This window comes from Rhinoraja longicauda, chromosome 21, assembly GCF_053455715.1.
Source record: "Rhinoraja longicauda isolate Sanriku21f chromosome 21, sRhiLon1.1, whole genome shotgun sequence".
NCBI classification, from domain to species: Eukaryota; Metazoa; Chordata; class Chondrichthyes; order Rajiformes; family Arhynchobatidae; genus Rhinoraja; species Rhinoraja longicauda.
Window position 1 is genome coordinate 5,147,623 of NC_135973.1, and position 20,811 is coordinate 5,168,433.

The window sequence follows — 20,811 nt, forward strand, 5'->3', positions numbered from 1 at the left end:
AGGAAACGGGTCTTCAGCCCACTGTGTCCATGGCCACCATCGATCACCCTAGTTCACACTAGTTCTCTGTTATCCCACTTTCTCATCCACTCCCTGCACACAAAGGCCAATTTACAGAGACCAATTGACCTACAAAACCACACATCTTTGGGATGTGGGAGGAAACTATAGCAGTCACAGGGAGAATGTGAAAACGCCACACAGACAGCATCTGAGATCGGGATCAAACCCGGGCGTCTGGCACTGCGAGGCAGCGGCTCTACCAGCTGCCCCAAGCAGAACCTGTACCAACTGTGCATTAGTCTGTGGTGCCCTGATTAGTCACATCAAAGCCCATCAGTCCCTCTCGATCTCGAGGAATTAAGAAGATGGCAGCAGGGGCTTGTTCGCGGATTACTTACTCTTGGCCTTCAAACTTTGTACTAACATATGACGTTCTTTCTACAAATGCATCTACTGTGCTTCTATCAATTGTCCCAAGTATATTGACCATGAACTTTGATGCTTGTTTTTCCAAATGTTATTTCACACAGCTGAGAATTGCTTTCACCAGATAAAAATGGAGTGGGGGTTAGTCTATGAGGACTCATTAAACCAAATTGTCCTGTCTGTTACAGGTTGCAGAGGCAGTCAGTGGCAGCACCTACCAGCATTTCATGCTGAAGGTTTGGTTGCTCAATGGTGACAGAACTGAATTGCTGACTTTTGTACTGAATTGCTGACTCGTACTGAATTGCTGGCTTTCTGGTGCACTGGACACCAATAAAACCGCTCGGTAATCTAGGCTGCTTTGATATTTCTCAGCTGCTGGGAGAGAGGAACCATGAGCTTCTGCTTTCCAGTAAATGAGGTTATTAGAAAGGTGTGGTTTGAATGTTGTAATGAACGATATGTGTGTTAGTCTTAATGAAATTAAATCAGTTGTATGTTTGTTTCAATGGTGCAATTCAATAGTACTTTATGGTCATGCGCACCAAGATAGAGTGAAATTCATTTCTGCAAGCAGTTCACTATTATTACTGTACATAAGCACTTCGATACAGGACGAGTGTATAAAAATGGTCCACTGAGACAGTGTACAAGAGTCGCCAGGTTTGGCGCCATTTTCAAGTCCCAGTTGTTGTGAGTGCAGAGGTTCTTAGCCTGACAATAGACAATAGGTGCAGGAGTAGGCCATTCGGCCCTGACCATGAAGGCCCGTTGTTCTGGCGGCGTTGCAGGGTCGGCCCGGCCTAGCAGGCTGTCGGGGTCCTCTGCCGCTGCGCAGCTGCTCCATGCAGCTATCAGTCCATGCGCTTGGCCTCGCACCATAAATGCACCCCATGCATGTAAGGTTCAGATTCTTGATGCAGATTCATGCAAATTGATGCAGACAATTATGTTGCCTGACATGATTACACATATTTGAGAACCAAAAGCAATCTTCATTTTGCTTTTAATATTTACACCAAAACCACAAACACTTTATGCATGTCCTTGTCAAAATGAACTTGTAGCGAGTTTGTTGTTGAGAAATTGCTATTCTTGTTGAAGTAAATAAATTGCAAAGTGGGATAAATCTCTTTTTTTAACCAGAGGAACAATATTAGTTTCAAGCACACAGCTGTATTTGTGTGATACTTTAAATTGTACTTGTAGCAAGTTAAGCTCCGTGCACACTTGCAGGGTGTAACTAAGCAGAAAATTGACTTCGGCTTGTTTCACTCAGTTCTCCTGAATGTACCTTTTAAGGTTTTGTTAAACAGAATACAGTATTTCATGCATAACAGGGCCTGCAAACATAATCAAAAACGATTATGCGATAGACCTTGGACATCCTTCAGGCAAAGAAATGTACTAAGGATATCGGCAAAAAGTTGCCCCAAATAACTTGCATTGTGACAAACTTCAATTAGGAACAGGAAGAGCTGGGGAATGGAAGAGGAACTGAAGAACACAGAGGAAACTAAAACAGCTGGCCTCCTTTCTAAAGGTGCCTGCTAGCTTAGCTGTTGATTAAGAATACCAAGAGGCATTTTTGTATCCAATTCACAATCTTTGGATCATTATATTATTAACAGCTGCCTCCTGGTCTTTTCTCGGACCAGCTGGCAGACGTATTTGTGGACAGCTTTAACCTCTCCCCACTTAAAGCCTCACCTGCTTTAAGATGGCGACTGGCATCCCATGCCAAGGAAAATAGAGTAGCGTGCTTTAATGACTCCCATCCAGCGGCTTTGACCTCTACCATTATGAAACAACTTTGAGAGGCTGGTCATGGCAGGTGACACATAACTCCAGCCTCCCAGATAGCCTTGATAACCTACTGCCATGTCCATGGTAAACGGCCCTGCAATCATTCCTGGGCCATCTGGATAACAAGGACACCTACGTTAGACTCTTATTTATTGACTCCACTTTCAACACCATATTTCCAACCAAACTCCTCTCTAAACGAGTCCCTGGACCTGGGACTCGGTAACCCCTCTGCAACTGGATCCTTGATTTACCTGACTCATTGATTGCAATCTATAGGGACAGGTGACATTACCACCATAATTCTCAACGAAGGCACCCTGCAAGGCTGTGTTCGCTGCCCCTTGGTATGCTCCCTATACTTTCATGGCAGTGCAGCCAAATTCTGCTCTAACTACATTTACAAGTTTGGAGATGACACCACGACGGAGGGAGTTTTAGGGGGAGAGAGATATTTTCAATGTCTTTACACTTTTTTGGGTGACACAGTGGCGTGGCGGTAGAGTTGCTGCCTTACAGCGCCAGAGACCGACCGGGTTAACAGGAAGAGAACGACCCGGTTAACAGGAAGAGAACGACCCTGTTATTTTCCTGCACTATCTGCGGCTGATGCATGATCCTGGGGGTTGGTTGAGTGAATGAGTAGGAACATATGATCTGTCCCCTTTTGGAGAGCAAATGATAAACAACATGGGTGCGCAGCTTTAAGATGTCTCGTTAAATGTGTGGGCATTCTTTAAATATGCCTTTTGCAAAACAACCAATTGTCTTGCTTCGCTATGGGTGTTTTTCTTCATTCTTCACTGCATAAATTGGCAGGCAGAATATGTGTTTGTTTAAGTTAATTTGCAGCAAGATTCATTGGAATGCAGGCATTTTCATTAAGCAGGAATGCAAATTTTAAACAAGGTCTCTGGGATCACTGGTATTATATCCTTCTATGATGTGTGTTTCACACAACAGTGCAGCCCTTCGGCCCACAATTTTTTTGTGCTGGACCTGATGCCACGTTAAACTGATCCCATCTGCTTGCGATATGATCCATATCCCTCTATTCCTTGCACTTCAACTGCCTACGCCAAAAGCTTCTCAAACGCCTCTATCGTATTTCATTGCAAGTAATAAATAGTTCATTGATAAATGACCTTCAGTGGAGAGCCATGCACAGTCAGACTGTTTCTGTGTCTCAGCTCAGCATGTTGCAAGCTAAAGATGAAGGTTGTCTTCACTATGTTTACCATCGCTGGAGCGGCTGAGTTCCTGAGCTGGAGCTATTGCCTGACAGTAATGCCCACTTCTCCATCACAGAATTTCCCTGATCTAACTGGAAAGTTTGAAACTCCACATTATCTGATTGATGGTTAAGAATTATCTAATGAAACAGGTCCTTTCCTATTTTAAGTGTTTCATAGCGTAAGAAGTGAAAGTTGGGGGGGGGTGGGGGAAAATGAAAATTAGGGAAAAACAGGATTATCTCAATGTATCTGGGACTTTTCTGCCAGGTTTTCTCTGAGATCTTCGGTTTCTTCCCACACTTCAAAGAGGTGCAGGTTTGTAGGTTAATTGGCTGGGCAAATGTAAAAAAAAATAAAAAAATTGTCCCTAGTGGGTGTAGGAGAGTGTTAGTGTGCAGGGATCGATGGGCGGCGCGGACCCGGTGGGCCGAAGGGCCTGTTTCTGTGCTGTATCTCTAAATCTCAAATCTCAAATCTCAAGTTTCTCACAGTTGGGTCCTTGAATTGCAGCTTACATTTCTATTGAGTAATCCTGGAACACTGCTCTCATCCCAAAGTCTATAGAGGGGAAAATTAGTTAACGTTTGCACACAACTCTGTCAATTAATACTACAGGAAAATGCATGTGGGTGTTGGCTAAGAGAAATTAGAGTCAGATAAGATTTATTCAAAATAGCTTCCCATTTGAGGGCGATCAAAGATCATACATGATTGCTACCTTGGATAAAAACATTCACGATATAGGAAAGGTTTAGGCGGATGTATATGAGCTAAACATGGATAGGTGGGACTAGTTTTGATGGGGTATCTTTGTCGGCACTGGCAAGTTGGGCTGAAGGGCCTGTTTCGGTCTGCATGACTCGAATGAAAATGAAATGGTATATGCACAAAAGTGTCTATTGACAAAGTTGTATTGGAAAGATACAGCCATTTGGCTGGATATTGTTAGTTTAGTTTAGAGATACAGCATGGAAACAGGCCCTATGGCCCATAGCGTCCACACTGACCAGCGATCCCCACACATTAACACTATCTGACACACTCTAGCGACAATGGACAATTATCCCAAGCCAATTAACCTACAAACCTGTACGTTTTAAAGTTTAGTTGAGCGATACAGCGCAGAAACAGGCCCTTTCGGCCCACCGGGTCTGCGCCGACCAGCGATCCCCGCACATTAATACTACCCTATTAGGGACAATTTTTACATTTACCATGCCAATTAACCTACATACCTGTATGTCTTTGGAGTGTGGGAGGAAACCGAAGACCTTGGAGAAAACCCACGCAGGTCACGGGGAGAACGTACAAACTCTGTACGTCTTTGGAGGAAACCGGTGACTGGGAGAATGCACAGGTACTCCGTACAGACAGCACCCATAGTCAGGATTGGACCCGGGACTCTGGCGCTGTGAGGCAGCAACTCTACTGCGATGCCACGTTGAATAATGAATAAAACACGACACGAATAAACATTTTTCAATGCCAAAGCTGCTTATTTTATGCCCTGTAGATCTTCATAAAGTCAACGGAAGTCTTTGTTATTGGCGATAGTGCCAGCTGTGGCAGCCATCCCCATATTGTTCGGTACCGTATTATTCAATAACCAGCAGAAGCAGAGAATGTGACCTTGGTCCTACAGTAGAGCGGTCACATGATCGAGCATGCTAACCACGTCCTATCAGAAATCACCAGCTGTCTCCGGCCGTGTACATCTAAGCTGCTCTGTTCGTCAGGGAGTATCTAACACTCTAACAGTTTCAGTTCCACCCCTTATTTGAACTCGGGGCTTTTTTTTTATCAATTTCTACCTTCTATGGTTATATTTGGTTTATGTGCAGAGAAGCTAGCCTGCAGCAGCTTATAACATCCAGATGATTGAGGGACAAAAGCTTTAAACTGGATCTTGCATCTTAATTGAAATTTATTAATCTGTATATGCAGGTAATTGCCGTGAAATAAAGAAAATCAAATGAAGGGATGAGGCATTACTTTCTCCAGTGAGTTCATCTTCAAGCAATCGTGCTTTCACAGTTTGCCATCTTAAGCAGGGGATGGGCTGGATGAGGGATTTCTGACAGGAGATGGGGTCTGATGAACCACTGTGCCGCTGTAATGTCACCTGCACTTTTCATAAGCACTAATTCTCAGTTTCTGGTTCCCATCCCCTGATCTTGATCTTATTCTTTTGCTGCTCGCAAGTCTCGTTTCTGCTTTTCCAGATTGAAAACGGACAATGTACGGAATCGGGAAGCAAACCCACCTTGCGCAGCCAGTAGCCCTTCGGGTTCTCGATTGTGGTGCAGTGTGTATCATTAGTTGTGCTTAAAAACCATTGCATCGGATCTAAGAGTATGTCACCTAACTTACAGGCCTGGGTTCAAGTTGGCAAACAAAGAAATGTTTAAAGAATAACATATTGGGGTTGTCATAGAGTCTTATAGCGTGGAAACAGGCCCTTCGGCCCAACGTGCCCACACCGGCCAACATGTCCCATCTACGCTAGTCCCACCTGCCTGCGTTTGGCCCATATCACTTTAAACCTGTCCTACCCATGTCTGAAGAAGGGTCTCGACCCGAAACTTCACCCATTCCTTCTCTCCAGGGATGCTGCCTGTTCCACTGAGTGACTCCAGCTTTTTGTGTCTGTCCATGTACCTGTCTAAATGGTTCTTAAAGTTTGCGATAGTATAATTTTATTTATTCGGCAGTTGAGGCAGGTGTTATCATGGTGATGGAGGCAGATACAATAGGAGCATTTAAGAGACTTTTGGATAAGTGCATGGATATGCAGAGAATTCAAGGATATGGATTATATGCAGGCAGATAAGAGTTAGTCTTGGCATCATGCCTGTGGGCTGAAGGGCCTGTTCCTGTGCTGTACTGTTCTCTTTTCTCTGCCAATATCTAAAATGCACACCTATGGAGAGTATGTGAATTCATGATGACATTTTTTTTTAAATTGGGAAATAGACTTCAAACAATTTATTCAAGGAGCTTTCAAGGCTTAGGCTTGTATACACTGGAATTTAGACAGATGAGAGGGGATCTTATCGAAACATATGAGATTATTAAGGGGTTGGACACGTTAGAGGCAGGAAACATGTTCCCAATGTTGGGGGAGTCCAGAACCAGGGGCCACAGTTTAAGAATAAGGGTTAGGCAATTTAGAATGAAGATGAGGAAAAACTTTTTCAGTCAGAGAGTTGTAAATCTGTGGAATTCTCTGTCTCAGAAGGCAGTGGAGGCCAATTCTCTGAATGCATTCAAGAGAGAGCTAGATAGAGCTCTTAAGGATAGCGGAGTCAGGGGGTATGGGGAGAAGGCAGGAACGGGGTACTGATTGAGAATGATCAGCCATGATCACATTGAATGGTGGTGCAGGCTCGAAGGGCCGAATGGCCTACTCCTGCACCTATTGTCTATAAGCCACACAAGATATGTTTGCGATTCAGCCAAAGGAGATACGTTTGTGATTCAGTCTTCATTCTGTCCTGGATAAGTAACAAGAGGACAGTGTTTGCTGCAGAGTCCAGGAGGAACTCTGATTAGGGAGGGAAGTCCGATATAGGTTCCTGCTCTGAATTTACTTTTCAACATTTGCTCTCAAATTGCATGTATTTGAAAATTGGGACGTGGACACAACATGGTGGGTGTTTGTGCGAGACTATCCCCCCCTCGTGTATTGTGATCATTTGAAAAATGTGCAGATGGTGCACAATGCCAGTGGGACCATTTCACAAAAGTTTTGATGCTTTCAAGAGCACAACGGAGAAAATTGGCAAGATTTCATGTTCCCCAAGCACACAAAATGACTTAAGTGTGAAATATGGATGATGGTCTATTTTTTTTAAAATCTGGATACTTCTGTACATGACTTTCATTGAAGAGCCATCTGGATAACAGTAAGACCTTTTGCTTTGTCAAATGTCCTTTTGACATCACAAGGCAAGTGAAGAAAATATGAACCACGGCCATCCTCATTACAGTAATATTGTTTTCTTAGTGCACATTTTTTACTGCTTAACGTGATTTGTGACCACATTATAGGGTTTGGCCAAAAACCAGAGTGAATTAGTAGCCATCAGCAGCTGTAACTGAGTTGACGTTTTGATGGGATATCCAGATTCTTCTTTGTGAAATGATGTAAGACTCAAAACAATATACATTATGTGATGCTGGCGTTTTTAATTTTGATATGGGTAGAGACAGATTGAGAATGATTATTTTTACTCATGATTCTATTGGAGCATAATGACAAAAAGGGACTGTATTAAATTACAGATTACAAGTCTCCACAGCATTTTTACAAACACTAAAATTGGTATCACGCTTAAATTATTAGTTCGTAAAATTTCAGTCTCCGTGGCAATTCCACCGCCGCTTCGGTCTCGAGGGATTTGGTGAATAAACGTGTTTAGTTATGGAGAAAATAACAGTATTCTTCCTGTTCATCATGAAAATGGATTCATTTGTTTATACATCTGGGTAATTTACAGAGCGGCATTGAAATATTTCATGGTCAAAACACGATCACTCAATCTTGATCAAAGATTGAATCGTGCATTATTATGCGTAATGAATGGGACAATTATGGGTAAAAAGCCTTGGTGATTATTTTTTTGTGTGATTTTTATTGTTCACTTATTTGTGCATCACATCTGAAAAGCTCCTCTTTTCATGCCCCCCCCCCCTCCTGCTGGATGTGTGTTACCCGATTATACATTTAATTGTTGACTCTTAAAGATGTGCGTGGCATTTTCGAAGTTTGAAAGAAGGAAAAAAGACTTGTACTTTTGTACAGTCACCATTGTTGGAAACTCGGCAGCTAATTTACACACAGTAAGCTCTTGCAAACAAATATGATAGCATCTGGTTATCGGCATGTTGGCAGAGGGGCTGGGTTCCCCTGCTGCCTGTCAAAATGCCATGGGATCTTTTGCATCCACCAGATAGATCTGCTGAGGGACATGGTAAATATAATATTTCATTTTAATGCTGCATCTAATTGTAACTGAGAGCCAAATAGCATGTTCACTGATTGGGGTTGTGGTTCATTCATGTAGACAATAGGAGCAGGACGAGGCCCTTCGAGCCAGCACCGCCATTCAATGTGATCATGGCTGATCATTATCAATCAATACCCCGTTCCTGCCTTCTCCCCATACCCCCTGACTCCGCTATCCTTAAGTTTGAAGAAGGGTCTCGACCCGAAACATCACCCATTCCTTCTCTCCTGAGATGCTGCCTGACCTGCTGAGTTACTTCAGCATTTTGTGAATAAATACCGCTATCCTTAGGAGCTCTATCTAGCTCTCTCTTGAATGCATTCAGAGAATTGGCCTCCACTGCCTTCTGAGGCAGAGAATTCCACAGATTCACAACTCTCTGGCTGAAAATGTTTTTCCTCATCTCAGTTCTAAATGGCCTACCCCTTATTCTTAAACTGTGGCCCCTGGTTCTGGACTCCCCCAACATTGGGAACATGTTTCCTGCCTCTTTCCTTTTCTGCCCCTTAATAATCTTATACGTTTCGATAAGATCTCCTCTCATCCTTCTAAATTCCAGTGTATACAAGCCTACAAGTGTATACAGTGTATACAAGTAAATGTCAACTGCTGGACAATTATTATTGCATTCAATAAGTAGTGACAGTCAACAATAACTGTTTTTGCTTTAACAATAATAATAACTAACATATGTTCGTCAAGTTTCAGATGGGTTGTTCGCACAGTGTGATCCTCAGATGATTCATGTGAATTTTGCCTGTCAACATTTTACCCAATTCACATTGTGTGTGGCAATAGAAGCTTTCTCATGCTGTAGTGTAATACTGGGGCAGCAAACTTCCTTTATTCTGTAACTTCAACGTTAAGGCATACCAAGTCATTTTGTCGCCTGAAGAAGGGTCCCCACCTGAAACGTCGCTTATCTATGTTCTCCAGGGATGCTGCCTGACCCACTGAGTTACTTCACCAAGTCATTTTAAAAATAAAAGTCAAGCCAAAAGAAACATTTGGCAGGGTACACCAATGGATGGTCAAAGTGGGCGATTTTAATAACAATCCTACAGGACGAGTGGATTATGTAAAACTATTATATTGGCTCTCCCGTTTCCTGTATTAAGTCGCTCCTTATGTGTAAGAAAATAACTGCAGATGCTGGTACAAATCGAAGGTATTTATTCACAAAATGCTGGAGTAACTCAGCAGGACAGGCAGCATCTCAGGAGAGAAGGAATGGGTGACGTTTCGGGTCGAGACACTTCTTCAGTCTGAAGAAACGTCACCCATTCCTTCGCTCCTTAAGTGTTGTTTGTATAAAGCTGTGACTGTTTTGCACTGCTCCACATGTGTCCTCATCATGACTGAGGTTAAGCAAATTACTTTGATTAAATGCAGTACTCCGTCGCAAAGGTATGCCAGGGATTGAAACGCACCTAACATCTTCACACCACATCGCATTGACATTAATTTAATGAGCGGCTTAGTCAGAAGTAATCGTAGTCAGTCTGATGCAAAATAGGTGTGAAAGATTGCAGTTTCTCCCCACAGTTACTGGTCACAGATCTGGTGGGTGAGGTTGCAGGCTATTTTTAGTATCGGTATAAATAGAGAATACAGCGTTCACCCAGTTGCCAGATCTGCTTGCTTGTTCACAATGTTAGCTGTCGTCTGCCTTCACGCAGCAAATATTAGTTTCCATTGAAGAAAGATCCTGGCAAGTTGTACGGCACACATCTGGAATTCATTTTGAAGTTTGGAATGATTTGCCAATCCAAAGTTCATCATCAATTATGAATTGATTAATCTTCTTATTACAAAAGTTGTGTGTTCAGTTGTTTTCTGTGTAGACAGTTAAATTATTATTCTAAAATGGAATGAGATTTTGAACTTTAACGGTAACCGGTAAAGTTTTGTATTTCCCCTTTATATTCATTTCTAGTATGTAGTCCTGTCCAAATGTTTTTTTTTCATTTCAGAAGTTAAGGGAATTTTTAAAGACAGACAGTAAGACTGTCTTTAAAAAATCCCTTAACTTCTGAAATGAAAAACATTTGATCAAAAGTGCCCTTTACATGCATTGGCTGATCTGTTAACCTGATAACTGAAGGGGAATTGAAGTTATTGCTGCAAATGTTACTGTCCTCAAGAAAAGATCACTATGTCCTCTGGAGAACTGCTTTTGATCCATGCTCCAAGATTTTTCAGGAGCAAGGTAATATTCTGATCCTCTGATTTGTGCTTGTCTTCAGCATTTCTTTATGCTTCTTGTATGGTTTTCAGATTTGACCAGGCTGCATTTAACTGATTTTTAATGGTGCTGTGTAGTTAAATGACTGCAGAGTCTCATGCTCTGTTACACAATTCAGAATTGAACTATCCTAAAAGCAGGGTTACATGCTTGCTATTAGAGATATGTGTCCATTAGACGAGAGGAGAGGGTAATGAGATTTACAATGACCTGAGTGGATTGCCGTTTCATTTAACTACACGATACACCATATGCTTTTTGGAGTGCCAAACATCACAGTATTTAAACTAAATAAACACAAAGGTGGCAATATGACTTTGATGACTTGGCCCGACAAGCTGTGCACACACACCACACAAGGGTGCTCTGAAAATCCATTTTGAATATGATCCTCTGTGGTTCAGTGAGTTTACTGCACTGTCTGCTGTGATACTGAAACAAGAGCCGAGAACAAAGTATAATGAATGGTGCTGAATTAGCTCATTTTGCTGCGGCAGCTGACTACGGCAGTAGACTTCAGGCATGCTTGAACAAAGAAAGGGGGGAAGTTATCTGGGGCTCTCTTCTGAATTGCTGTTTGAGCTCCTCTGGGAAATACTGTTGTATGGCCATCACACGGTGGCAGATTTGGGCTGGGCTATGAAACTATTTGTACTTAACTGTGTATGCCGGTACATGAAGACTACCATTTGGACAAGGCACCAGCAGACCTTCAATACCTGCAGATCTGAACAATTGCTGCCTTGTACATGGAACGCATGCATCACAAACAGACCCTTTGGTGTGCATTGTCTATGCTGAACATGATGCCAAGATAAATTAATCTCGTATGCCTGCACATGTGCCATATACCCCCCCCCCCCCCCCCGTTCCCATCATATGCAGGTGCCTCTAGCCTCTTAAACATCACTGTCGTATTTGCCTCCAGCACCACCCCTAGGTAGCATGTTCCAGGCAGGCACCACTCTATGTTTAAAGACAACTTGCCGAGCACATTTCCTTTAAACATTGCCTCTCTCCCTCTGGAGCTGTGCCCTCTAGTCTTTAATATTTCCACCTTCGTGGGGGATTTGATATTTACACACTTGCAAATAAGTAGTGAACAGAATTGAAATCTGGAGGTAAAGCGAATACAAAGCTTGATAACACAGGATTGAGATTATATTCATGCAATCGAGTGAAGAACATGAAAGTGCGGAAGGGAGTGTGGAGCGTTTTATTCCATATACAGACAGTGGTGGGTGCCTGGGACGCACTGCTGTGGGGTGGTAGTTGAGGCAGTTACAACAGTGGCATTTAAGAGAATGTTGGATAGGCACGTGGATATGCAGGGAACGGTTGGAAATGGATTATGTGCACTGAAGATAAGAGTGGGCCTTGGCATCATGTTTGGCACTGATATTGTGGGCCGAAGGGCCAGTTCTGATGCAGTAATGTTTTATGCTCCATCTCCACAAAACATCACTTTTATAAAACTAAATTCTTGACGATGAAACTATTTCTTTGGTAGACACAGAATGCTGGAGCAACTCAGCAGGTCAGGCAGCATCTCCGAATAAGCAGCTTTGAAGAAACATCCAAGCTAAATTATTTTAAAGATGATGTTAAAGAAAATAGAATAGCATGTAATAAAAGTTAATCAAACATCCTCTTTCGCCATTTGTGTTTTGTCTTGGACTAGAAAAGTATTTTTACCGATTATTTTTTAAACATATTTTGGAGCTGCCGATGGTCTCTATTGTTTCAATGAAGCAGAATGATTCAGAAGCACGACTAGGGTTCTACCACTAGGGTTTGCTCTGTCACTACTGAAACGCAGTGTGTTTCTTTACTGCTGCGTATCCACATAGCAGGTGGGGCTTTATATGCCATTTTCACCGGACAATCCCGCCCTGCTTTTCTGTTCTCGTGTTTAATTTAACCCCTGCTGAGTCGGTCTTGGAGCAGCATATTCAGAATTTGACAAAAATCAGGAAATTAATTTTTGGGAGTAGGCAACCAAAAAAAAACAAATGACTGGCTGCTTTGGTGAGGTTTCTGCCTTGAGATTTGATCCAGAAATTGCAATTTTGCAAAATGGATTCCATGATGTTAAATGAAAGAATGTTTCCCAATTTTTCTCTTTGCAGTCATTGTTTTAAGAGCCTGCTTTACAAAAGTCCATGCGTTATTCACAATTTGTTTGTATATCGGCTGGTATCTGTTAATCCCTAGAAAATGTCACTGTTCCCCTCCCTTCAGTCCAAAAACACAACACTTTGCCGCAGGCCTTTAAATCCAAAATTAAGAAATTTAAAATTATATGAAATGTAAATTTTGAATGCACAGTTAGTTGTGTTTCAATGTGTCACTCTTTAAACATACTCAGCAAAAATTTGCATGAGATACATTAATAATACAGTTATTTTATTATTTAAGATTTAGACTATATATGTGTGTGGGGTTTGGTTCCATTATTTTTTCTCAAGCATCTGTACATTGGTGATATTTCACCAAGAATGCTGGAGAAGCCCTTAACCCCAGTGAGCCTGATGTTGTATATGCTATTGCAATATCAGTCACAATGAGGTCATTAGGAATGGAGCCATTACTAATGTTTCTCCCTCCCTCATGAACTCTTAACAAAAGAGGGTGTTTAAAACTGAAAGATTGTCTTTATATTTGGGGGATCAGCTCTTCGTATTGAAAAAAAACTCCTCAATGAGCAACAGCAAAAGGGAGCAAGTAAAATTTAAAGATTATCTTAATATTCAAACAATTCTCTATTCGTATTCATTTTTAAAAATTGCCTAGATTAATTTAGGTTTAGTTTACTGAGGTACAGTGAAGAGCTTTTTGTTGCATGCTATCCAGTCAATAGAAAGACTATACATGATAACAATCAAGCCGTCCACAATGTACAGATACAGAATAAAGGGAATGACGTTTAGTGCAAGATCATAAAGTCTGATTAAAGATAGCCCGAGGGTCTCCAATGAAGCAGAGGTCAGCACTGCTCTCTAGCTGGTGATAGGATGGTTCAGTTGCCTGAAAACCGCTGGGAAGAAACTGTCCCTAAATCTGGAAGAATGTGTTTCACAATTCTGTAACCTCTTGCCTTCTGAGAGAGGGGAGAAAATGGAGGGTGAGACTTGTCCTTGATTATGCTGGTGGTCTTGCCGAGGCAACGTGAAGTGGGAATTAGTGGGAGGGAGGTTAGTTTGCAGATGGTCTGGGCTGCATCCACAATTCAATGAAATTTCTTGTGGTCTTGGATGGAGCTGTTCCCCAACCATGGTATGATGCATTACCAAGGATAGCAATTTACACATTGATTTATGTTGGAGCACATTGTTTTAATATCTTCCTGGAATTGGACCTCAACTAGACCAAAGAATTGGACTCTACAAATTCCTTATGTTGAAGATGGCTGTAAAAGATGATTCCAATCATTTTGTTACATGCAAAGCAACAACTTGAATTCATCTTAAATCTGAATTGCGTCCGTGACAATGCATCGCAGCTGTCTGTCTTGGGCAATAGAATCGCATTTCTATATTCGAGTTTCAGCATGTAATAGACAAACAAGTACTGAACTAAGATTGCATAAATATCATGCAACATCTTCACTGTGGTTGGCAATTTCTCACGTTTTTGTGCAGTCGTCAAATCTGGCATCTTGCCATTGGTCGCAGTCATTACATGGAAGACCTATGGTGTTGGTTTTACTAGTATTGAGTATAACCTTTTCTAAACCTCCAGAAGCACAAAATTCACAAGTGAGTGCACGCAATGTCGATCACAGTGTTGTTTTAAATTTTCCTTAAGATTTGAAGGAATTCCATGTGACTCAGGCTACAGTCTAGACCTTTAATGAGTTATGTAATAGCTCATTGAAAGAGAAGGTGTTTGCATTACCTGTAAAGGACTTCTGATGAATATTACACATAGGCGATTGAACATGATGCAATTGTACAACGAAACAACTTTAAATTGAATCATTGCAACATGGCGGTGCAGCGGAAGAGTTGGTGCTTTACAGCACCAGGGACTCTGGTTCGATCCTGACTACGGGTGCTGTCTGTAAGGAGTTTCTATGTTCTCCCCATGACCTGCGTGGGTTTTCTCCGGGATCTCGGGTTTCCTCCCACACTCCAAAGACATACAGGTTGTAGTTTAATGGACTTGGTATGATTGTAAATTGTCCCTATAGTGCAGGATAGTGTTAGTGTGCGGGGATTGCTGGTCGGCATGGACTTGGTCGACCGAAGGGCCCGTTTCTATGCTGTGACTCTAAACTAAACAAAAATTGCCTTACAAGAGGCATTATAAGAGTGTCCATTAACAGTTATTTCCAGGTTTGCTCTTAACGATGCCAATTAATTTCTGCTCTCTGAGTACATTTGCCAGTGGCTTGAGATCCGATAAACCCCTGTGATAAACAGTGCTGACACCTGGACTGACATGTACTTGTGCAAGATATACTTTAACGTACCTGTTCATGAGTTGGTTAATTGTTTTTCATCTTCTCTACCCTTTCTAGGAAAGTTGCAGAAAGTGTCAGGTGTTGTGGAAAGACCATGCCGGGCTGTCGTGCGATCAGGTGGTCGAGAAAGATGAAATCAAGTTCAGGACGTCATTGTAAGTACAGTAACTGACAGCCAGCCTGATAAAATGGTTCAATGGTACTTTATTGTCATATGCACCGAGGTACAGTGAAATTCACTTTTGTATGCAGTTCAGTTCAACTATCACTATGCATAAGCACTTTGTTACATCTTAGGGAAGCATCCCAGGTACATTACAAGTGTACAGTAGTAGCACACTAACACAGTAAACAGAGTCGCCAAATTTGGCTTAATTTTAAAGTCCCATCTGTTGCAAGTGCAGGGTTCTTGACCTGACCTCGAAGGACCATTGTCCTAACGGTATTGCATGGTCAGCCAGGCCAAAAGGAGGCATTTCATTCATTGAATATATCGGGGGGTTTTTGCAAAAATGGAAATTGATCACTTTTTGTTTTATGGAACGTAAACTTCTGTCATGAACGTCCTGCGACAGTTATTCATTTGGTTCACATCGTCTCAAAGGAAACAGCTAAGGTGACTTAGAGAAAATAAGAGGGGGAACGAGCAGAAGGAAAGGAGGGAGAGGCAAACAAGCAGCAGAGGCAGTTGCAGAGGAGATAAAGAAATGAGGGGAGCGAGGCAGCAAAGAGCAAAATAATTGAGAGGAAGTGAAAGGTGATAAATGGATGGAGTTGAGAGGTCCATGGGATATTTGTGAATCATACATTGTGTTATTAACTTGAGAGTATTGACACAAATGTAGGTGGGAAGGCGTACCATAATGAGTATAGAAACAATCGCAGATGCTGGTTAATACACAGAAGGACGCAAAGTGCTGAAGTAACTCAGCAGGTCAGGCATCATCCTTGGAGAGTATGGGTAGGTGATGTTTTGGGTCAATACACTTCCTCAGACTGGGTATGTTTGAACTCTGCTGAAAATTGCATTGTTTAACTGCTTGCCCAGTGTAGTTTAATGTGAGAATATGCGGTCCTGGACTTCAATGGGAGGAATTAAAGGGCAGATTAATGTCAATAAGTGGGGAGAATCTGCAAATGAGTGGTGCACAGAGTGACGGGTTTGGTATTGTGCAGAAAACAAAAGCTAGCATCTATCTGTAGCACGGTTAAGGCAAATGGTATATTGGTCAATACTACTAGATACTTGGAGTTTAAAAATAGCCATGCACGGTTGCAAATATACAGTCTTTTGTTGAGGCTGCACTGAGCTCTTTATCACCTGATAAGGTAGTGCAAGGGTTGTGGGGATTCTAAGCATGAGTATTATGATCAAAAGGAAAGACGAGATGCTTCCTACATGAAATAAAGTCTCACTGGTTGATGTATTCCTTGCACCATTCATTGTTCACATTGTCACAACACAGTCTAAACATTCACACAAGCTTCCTCTCCTTGGTCTGCTATCAAACAATACAATGTGGATTTGTATATCTCCATTTTTTTACATGTTAAAACAGCCTAGGTTTATTCGTAGGAGTTGTACCAATTGAAATTGAGAACAAGGCAAAAGAGGATGTGTTTGGACAAGTATCCACGTTTGGTCTTTACGAAGGGGAAATCATGCTTGACAAATCTACTGGAATTTTTTGAGGATGTAACTAGGAAAATTGACAAGGGAGAGTCAGTGGATGTGGTGTACCTCGACTTTCAGAAAGCCTTCGACAAGGTCCCACATAGGAGATTAGTGGGCAAAATTAGGGCACATGGTATTGGGGGTAGGGTACTGACATGGATAGAAAATTGGTTGACAGACAGAAAGCAAAGAGTGGGGATAAATGGGTCCCTTTCGGAATGGCAGGCAGTGACCAGTGGGGTACCGCAAGGTTCGGTGCTGGGACCCCAGCTATTCACGATATACATTAATGACTTAGACGAAGGGATTAAAAGTACCATTAGCAAATTTGCAGATGATACTAAGTTGGGGGGTAGTGTGAATTGTGAGGAAGATGCAATAAGGCTGCAGGGTGACTTGGACAGGTTGTGTGAGTGGGCGGATACATGGCAGATGCAGTTTAATGTAGATAAGTGTGAGGTTATTCACTTTGGAAGTAAGAATAGAAAGGCAGATTATTATCTGAATGGTGTCAAGTTAGGAGGAGGGGGAGTTCAACGAGATCTGGGTGTCCTAGTGCATCAGTCAATGAAAGGAAGCATGCAGGTTCAGCAGGCAGTGAAGAAAGCCAATGGAATGTTGGCCTTCGTAACAAGAGGAGTTGAGTATAGGAGCAAAGAGGTCCTTCTACAGTTGTACCGGGCCCTGGTGAGACCGCACCTGGAGTACTGTGTGCAGTTTTGGTCTCCAAATTTGAGGAAGGATATTCTTGCTATGGAGGGCGTGCAGCGTAGGTTCACTAGGTTAATTCCCGGAATGGCGGGACTGTCGTATGTTGAAAGGCTGGAGCGATTGGGCTTGTATACACTGGAATTTAGAAGGATGAGGGGGGATCTTATTGAAACATATAAGATAATTAGGGGATTGGACACATTAGAGGCAGATAACATGTTCCCAATGTTGGGGGAGTCCAGAACAAGGGGCCACAGTTTGAGAATAAGGGGTAGGCCATTTAGAACGGAGATGAGGAAGAACTTTTTCAGTCAGAGGGTGGTGAAGGTGTGGAATTCTCTGCCTCAGAAGGCAGTGGAGGCCAGTTCGTTGGATGCTTTCAAGAGAGAGCTGGATAGAGCTCTTAAGGATAGCGGAGTGAGGGGGTATGGGGAGAAGGCAGGAACGGGGTACTGATTGAGAGTGATCAGCCATGATCGCATTGAATGGCGGTGCTGGCTCGAAGGGCTGAATGGCCTACTCCTGCACCTATTGTCTATTGTCTATTGTCTTTGGCAGTTTTCAAGGAGTTCCTCAAAAGCATGGAAGAAAGCAAGAGAAGTTGACAAAAAAAGAAGTTGAACTTGGGGCGGAGATGGCTCAAGTCAAACTAGCAACCATGAGGCACTGGAAAAGGAAAGTGCAAAAGAGCCCAGACTAAGAGGAATGCTGACTTCCTTGATAATCTGTGGGCTTGACGATTTTCTAGAGACGTAGAAATGTAAATGGCAGGACTTTCATATGAAGAAAGACTGGATACACTAGGCTTATACTCGCTGGAATTTAGAAGACTGAGGGGGGATCTTATTGAAACATATAAAATTCTTAAGGGGTTGGAGAGGCTAGATGCGGGAAGATGGTTCCCGATGTTGGGGAAGTCCAGAACCAGGGGTCACAGCTTAAGGATAAGGGGGAAGTCTTTTAGGACCGAGATGAGAAAACATTTCTTCACACAGAGAGTGGTGAGTCTGTGGAATTCTCTGCCACAGAAAGTAGTTGAGGCCAGTTCATTGGCTATATTTAAGAGGGAGTTAGATGTGGCCCTTGTGGCTAAAGGGATCAGGGGGTATGGAGAGAAGGCAGGTACAGGTTACTGAGCTGGATGATCAGCCATGATCATATTGAATGGCGGTGCAGGCTCGAAGGGCCGAATGGCCTACTCCTGCACCTATTTTCTATGTTTCTATGTAAAGGAGGAGAGGTTTTTGAACTTGAAATTGAGTTTAGTTTAGCTTAGTTTATCGTCACGTGTACCAAGGTACAATGATATCCTTTTGTTACGTGCTAACCAGTCAACTGAAAGACACCAACCGGTTGGCATTGGGAGTGATGGGTAAATGGGATTAGGTATAAATTACCACCGTTTTGGACGAGGTCATTAATGGAGGCCATAAAATGAGTCAGACAGTAGAGCAATGGATTAATCAAATCAGTTCATAAAGCCATGGATGGTGGTTTTGGCCTTTATTGGTTCAGAAGAGTTTGATCTTTTTACCACAAAGATTTATTTATACTTATTCGGCCTGAACTGAGGCCGCAAGATTGGTGTGTCTGGAATAACATGTCGGCCAGAACAGATAAGGATACAGATTTTTTCAACCTGAAGGATATTTGTGATTCAGATGTTACTGTTAACGAAAATGAAGAAGTTCTACAGGGCCTGTCCGGAGATGGTTATTGCAGCTGTGGGTGGATTGAGGCCAAGATGGAAAGGGGAGTATGTAGTTTGAAGCTTAATTTTGGAAACGTTCATGTTCTGATTACAAACATCCAGCCTGTGACTGCATCGAAGGATCATCGAGGGACGAGGTTTATGGTAGAAGTGGGAAATATGAGAGTTGGCAATACCGAAGATAATATTTATATTTAACTGAGGAAATCTTGGTTCATTTGGGATTAAATGCTGGACAAGAAATACGACAACCCAGTGATAGGGGAGCAAATATACAGATTCCTGTTAGAGTGAAGTACAGGGCTGGAAGGATCAGGGAATCTTGGTCGATGAAAATTATTGGGGCTCCATCAGGAACGAGCAGCTGGTTTATGTCAAATAGAGCTGCTGGGTTCCCGAGAGGCACGCACAAGAGTTGCCTGGAAATGGAGGGCTTGACTTGTAAGGAAAGATTGGACAGGCTAGGAATGAAGAAGACCGAGGGCTGACCTTATCGAGATATATATAAAAACATGGGGATCATAGCTAGAATAATTCTAGTCATTTTCACAAGTTAGGGGAGTCCAAAACTAGACGGCAAAGGACAACGGTGAGAGTGGAAAGATTTAAAGGGTAGCTGTGGGGCAGGTTTGTCATAGAGGTTGGTGAATATGTATGGAATGAGCTGCCAAAGGCAGTGGTGGACACGGGTACATTGACAAATTTTAAAAGACTTTTGGGCAGGTTCAAGAGTGTTTATCTGGCATACGACAGTGAGATTTTTACTTGCAGCAGCTTTATTGGAACATTGGATGCAACCGTAAATATACAATAAATTATTTGATTATTCCATGGAACATGATCGTGCAAAAACTCACGTACTGCGTAGTGCAGAGTCTGTCGTGGTTCAGTGCTGACGTGTGGTGGTAGCTAGGCCTACGCAGGGTGGTTGAAGACTGTGATGGTGAATGGAACCAAGCCGTTCTTGAATCTGTAAGGTAACGGTTCGGGCTCCTGCATCTTCCCAGTGGTAGTAGCAGAGACGAGAGCGTGGCCAGGGTGGTCTAGATCTGTGATGATTCACTTTACAGGCGGGCAGCCAGTTCAGTTCAGTTTAGTTTATTGTCACGTGTACCGAGGTACAGTGAAAAGCTTTTATCGAGTGCTCTACCGTCCGTGGAAAGACAATACATGATTACAATCGAGCCGTTTACAGTGTACTGAAGACACATGATAAGGGAATAACGTTTAGTGAAAGATAAAGCCAGTAAAGTCCAATCAGAGCTAGTCCAAGGGTCACCAATGAGGTAGCTAGTAGTTCAGGACTGCTCTCTAGTTGTGGTAGGATGATTCAGTCGCCTGACAACAGCTAGATCCCTGTAGATCTCTTTGGTGGGGATGTCCTTCCCCTTGATGGACCAGAAAATGGCCACCCCTTTCTGAAGACTCCTTTATTCTTGAGCGATGGAATTACCAAACCAGGCTATGTTACAGCACTCGGTACATTCTCCACCTTGCACCTGTAGAAGTGCAGCGATATGCTGAA

The 20,811-nt window shown here is 42.5% G+C and overlaps 1 protein-coding gene across 2 annotated transcripts in view; it reads left to right on the forward strand.

Moving 5' to 3' along the window:
- Positions 1–20,811, forward strand: part of rnf216 (ring finger protein 216) — a 131,127-nt gene that overhangs the window by 87,248 nt on the left and 23,068 nt on the right. For both annotated transcript variants that reach the window (XM_078418419.1, XM_078418418.1), the window contains exon 15: positions 15,247–15,344. In XM_078418419.1, coding sequence (XP_078274545.1) covers positions 15,247–15,344 — 98 coding nt within the window. The remainder of the gene's footprint in view (positions 1–15,246; positions 15,345–20,811) is intronic.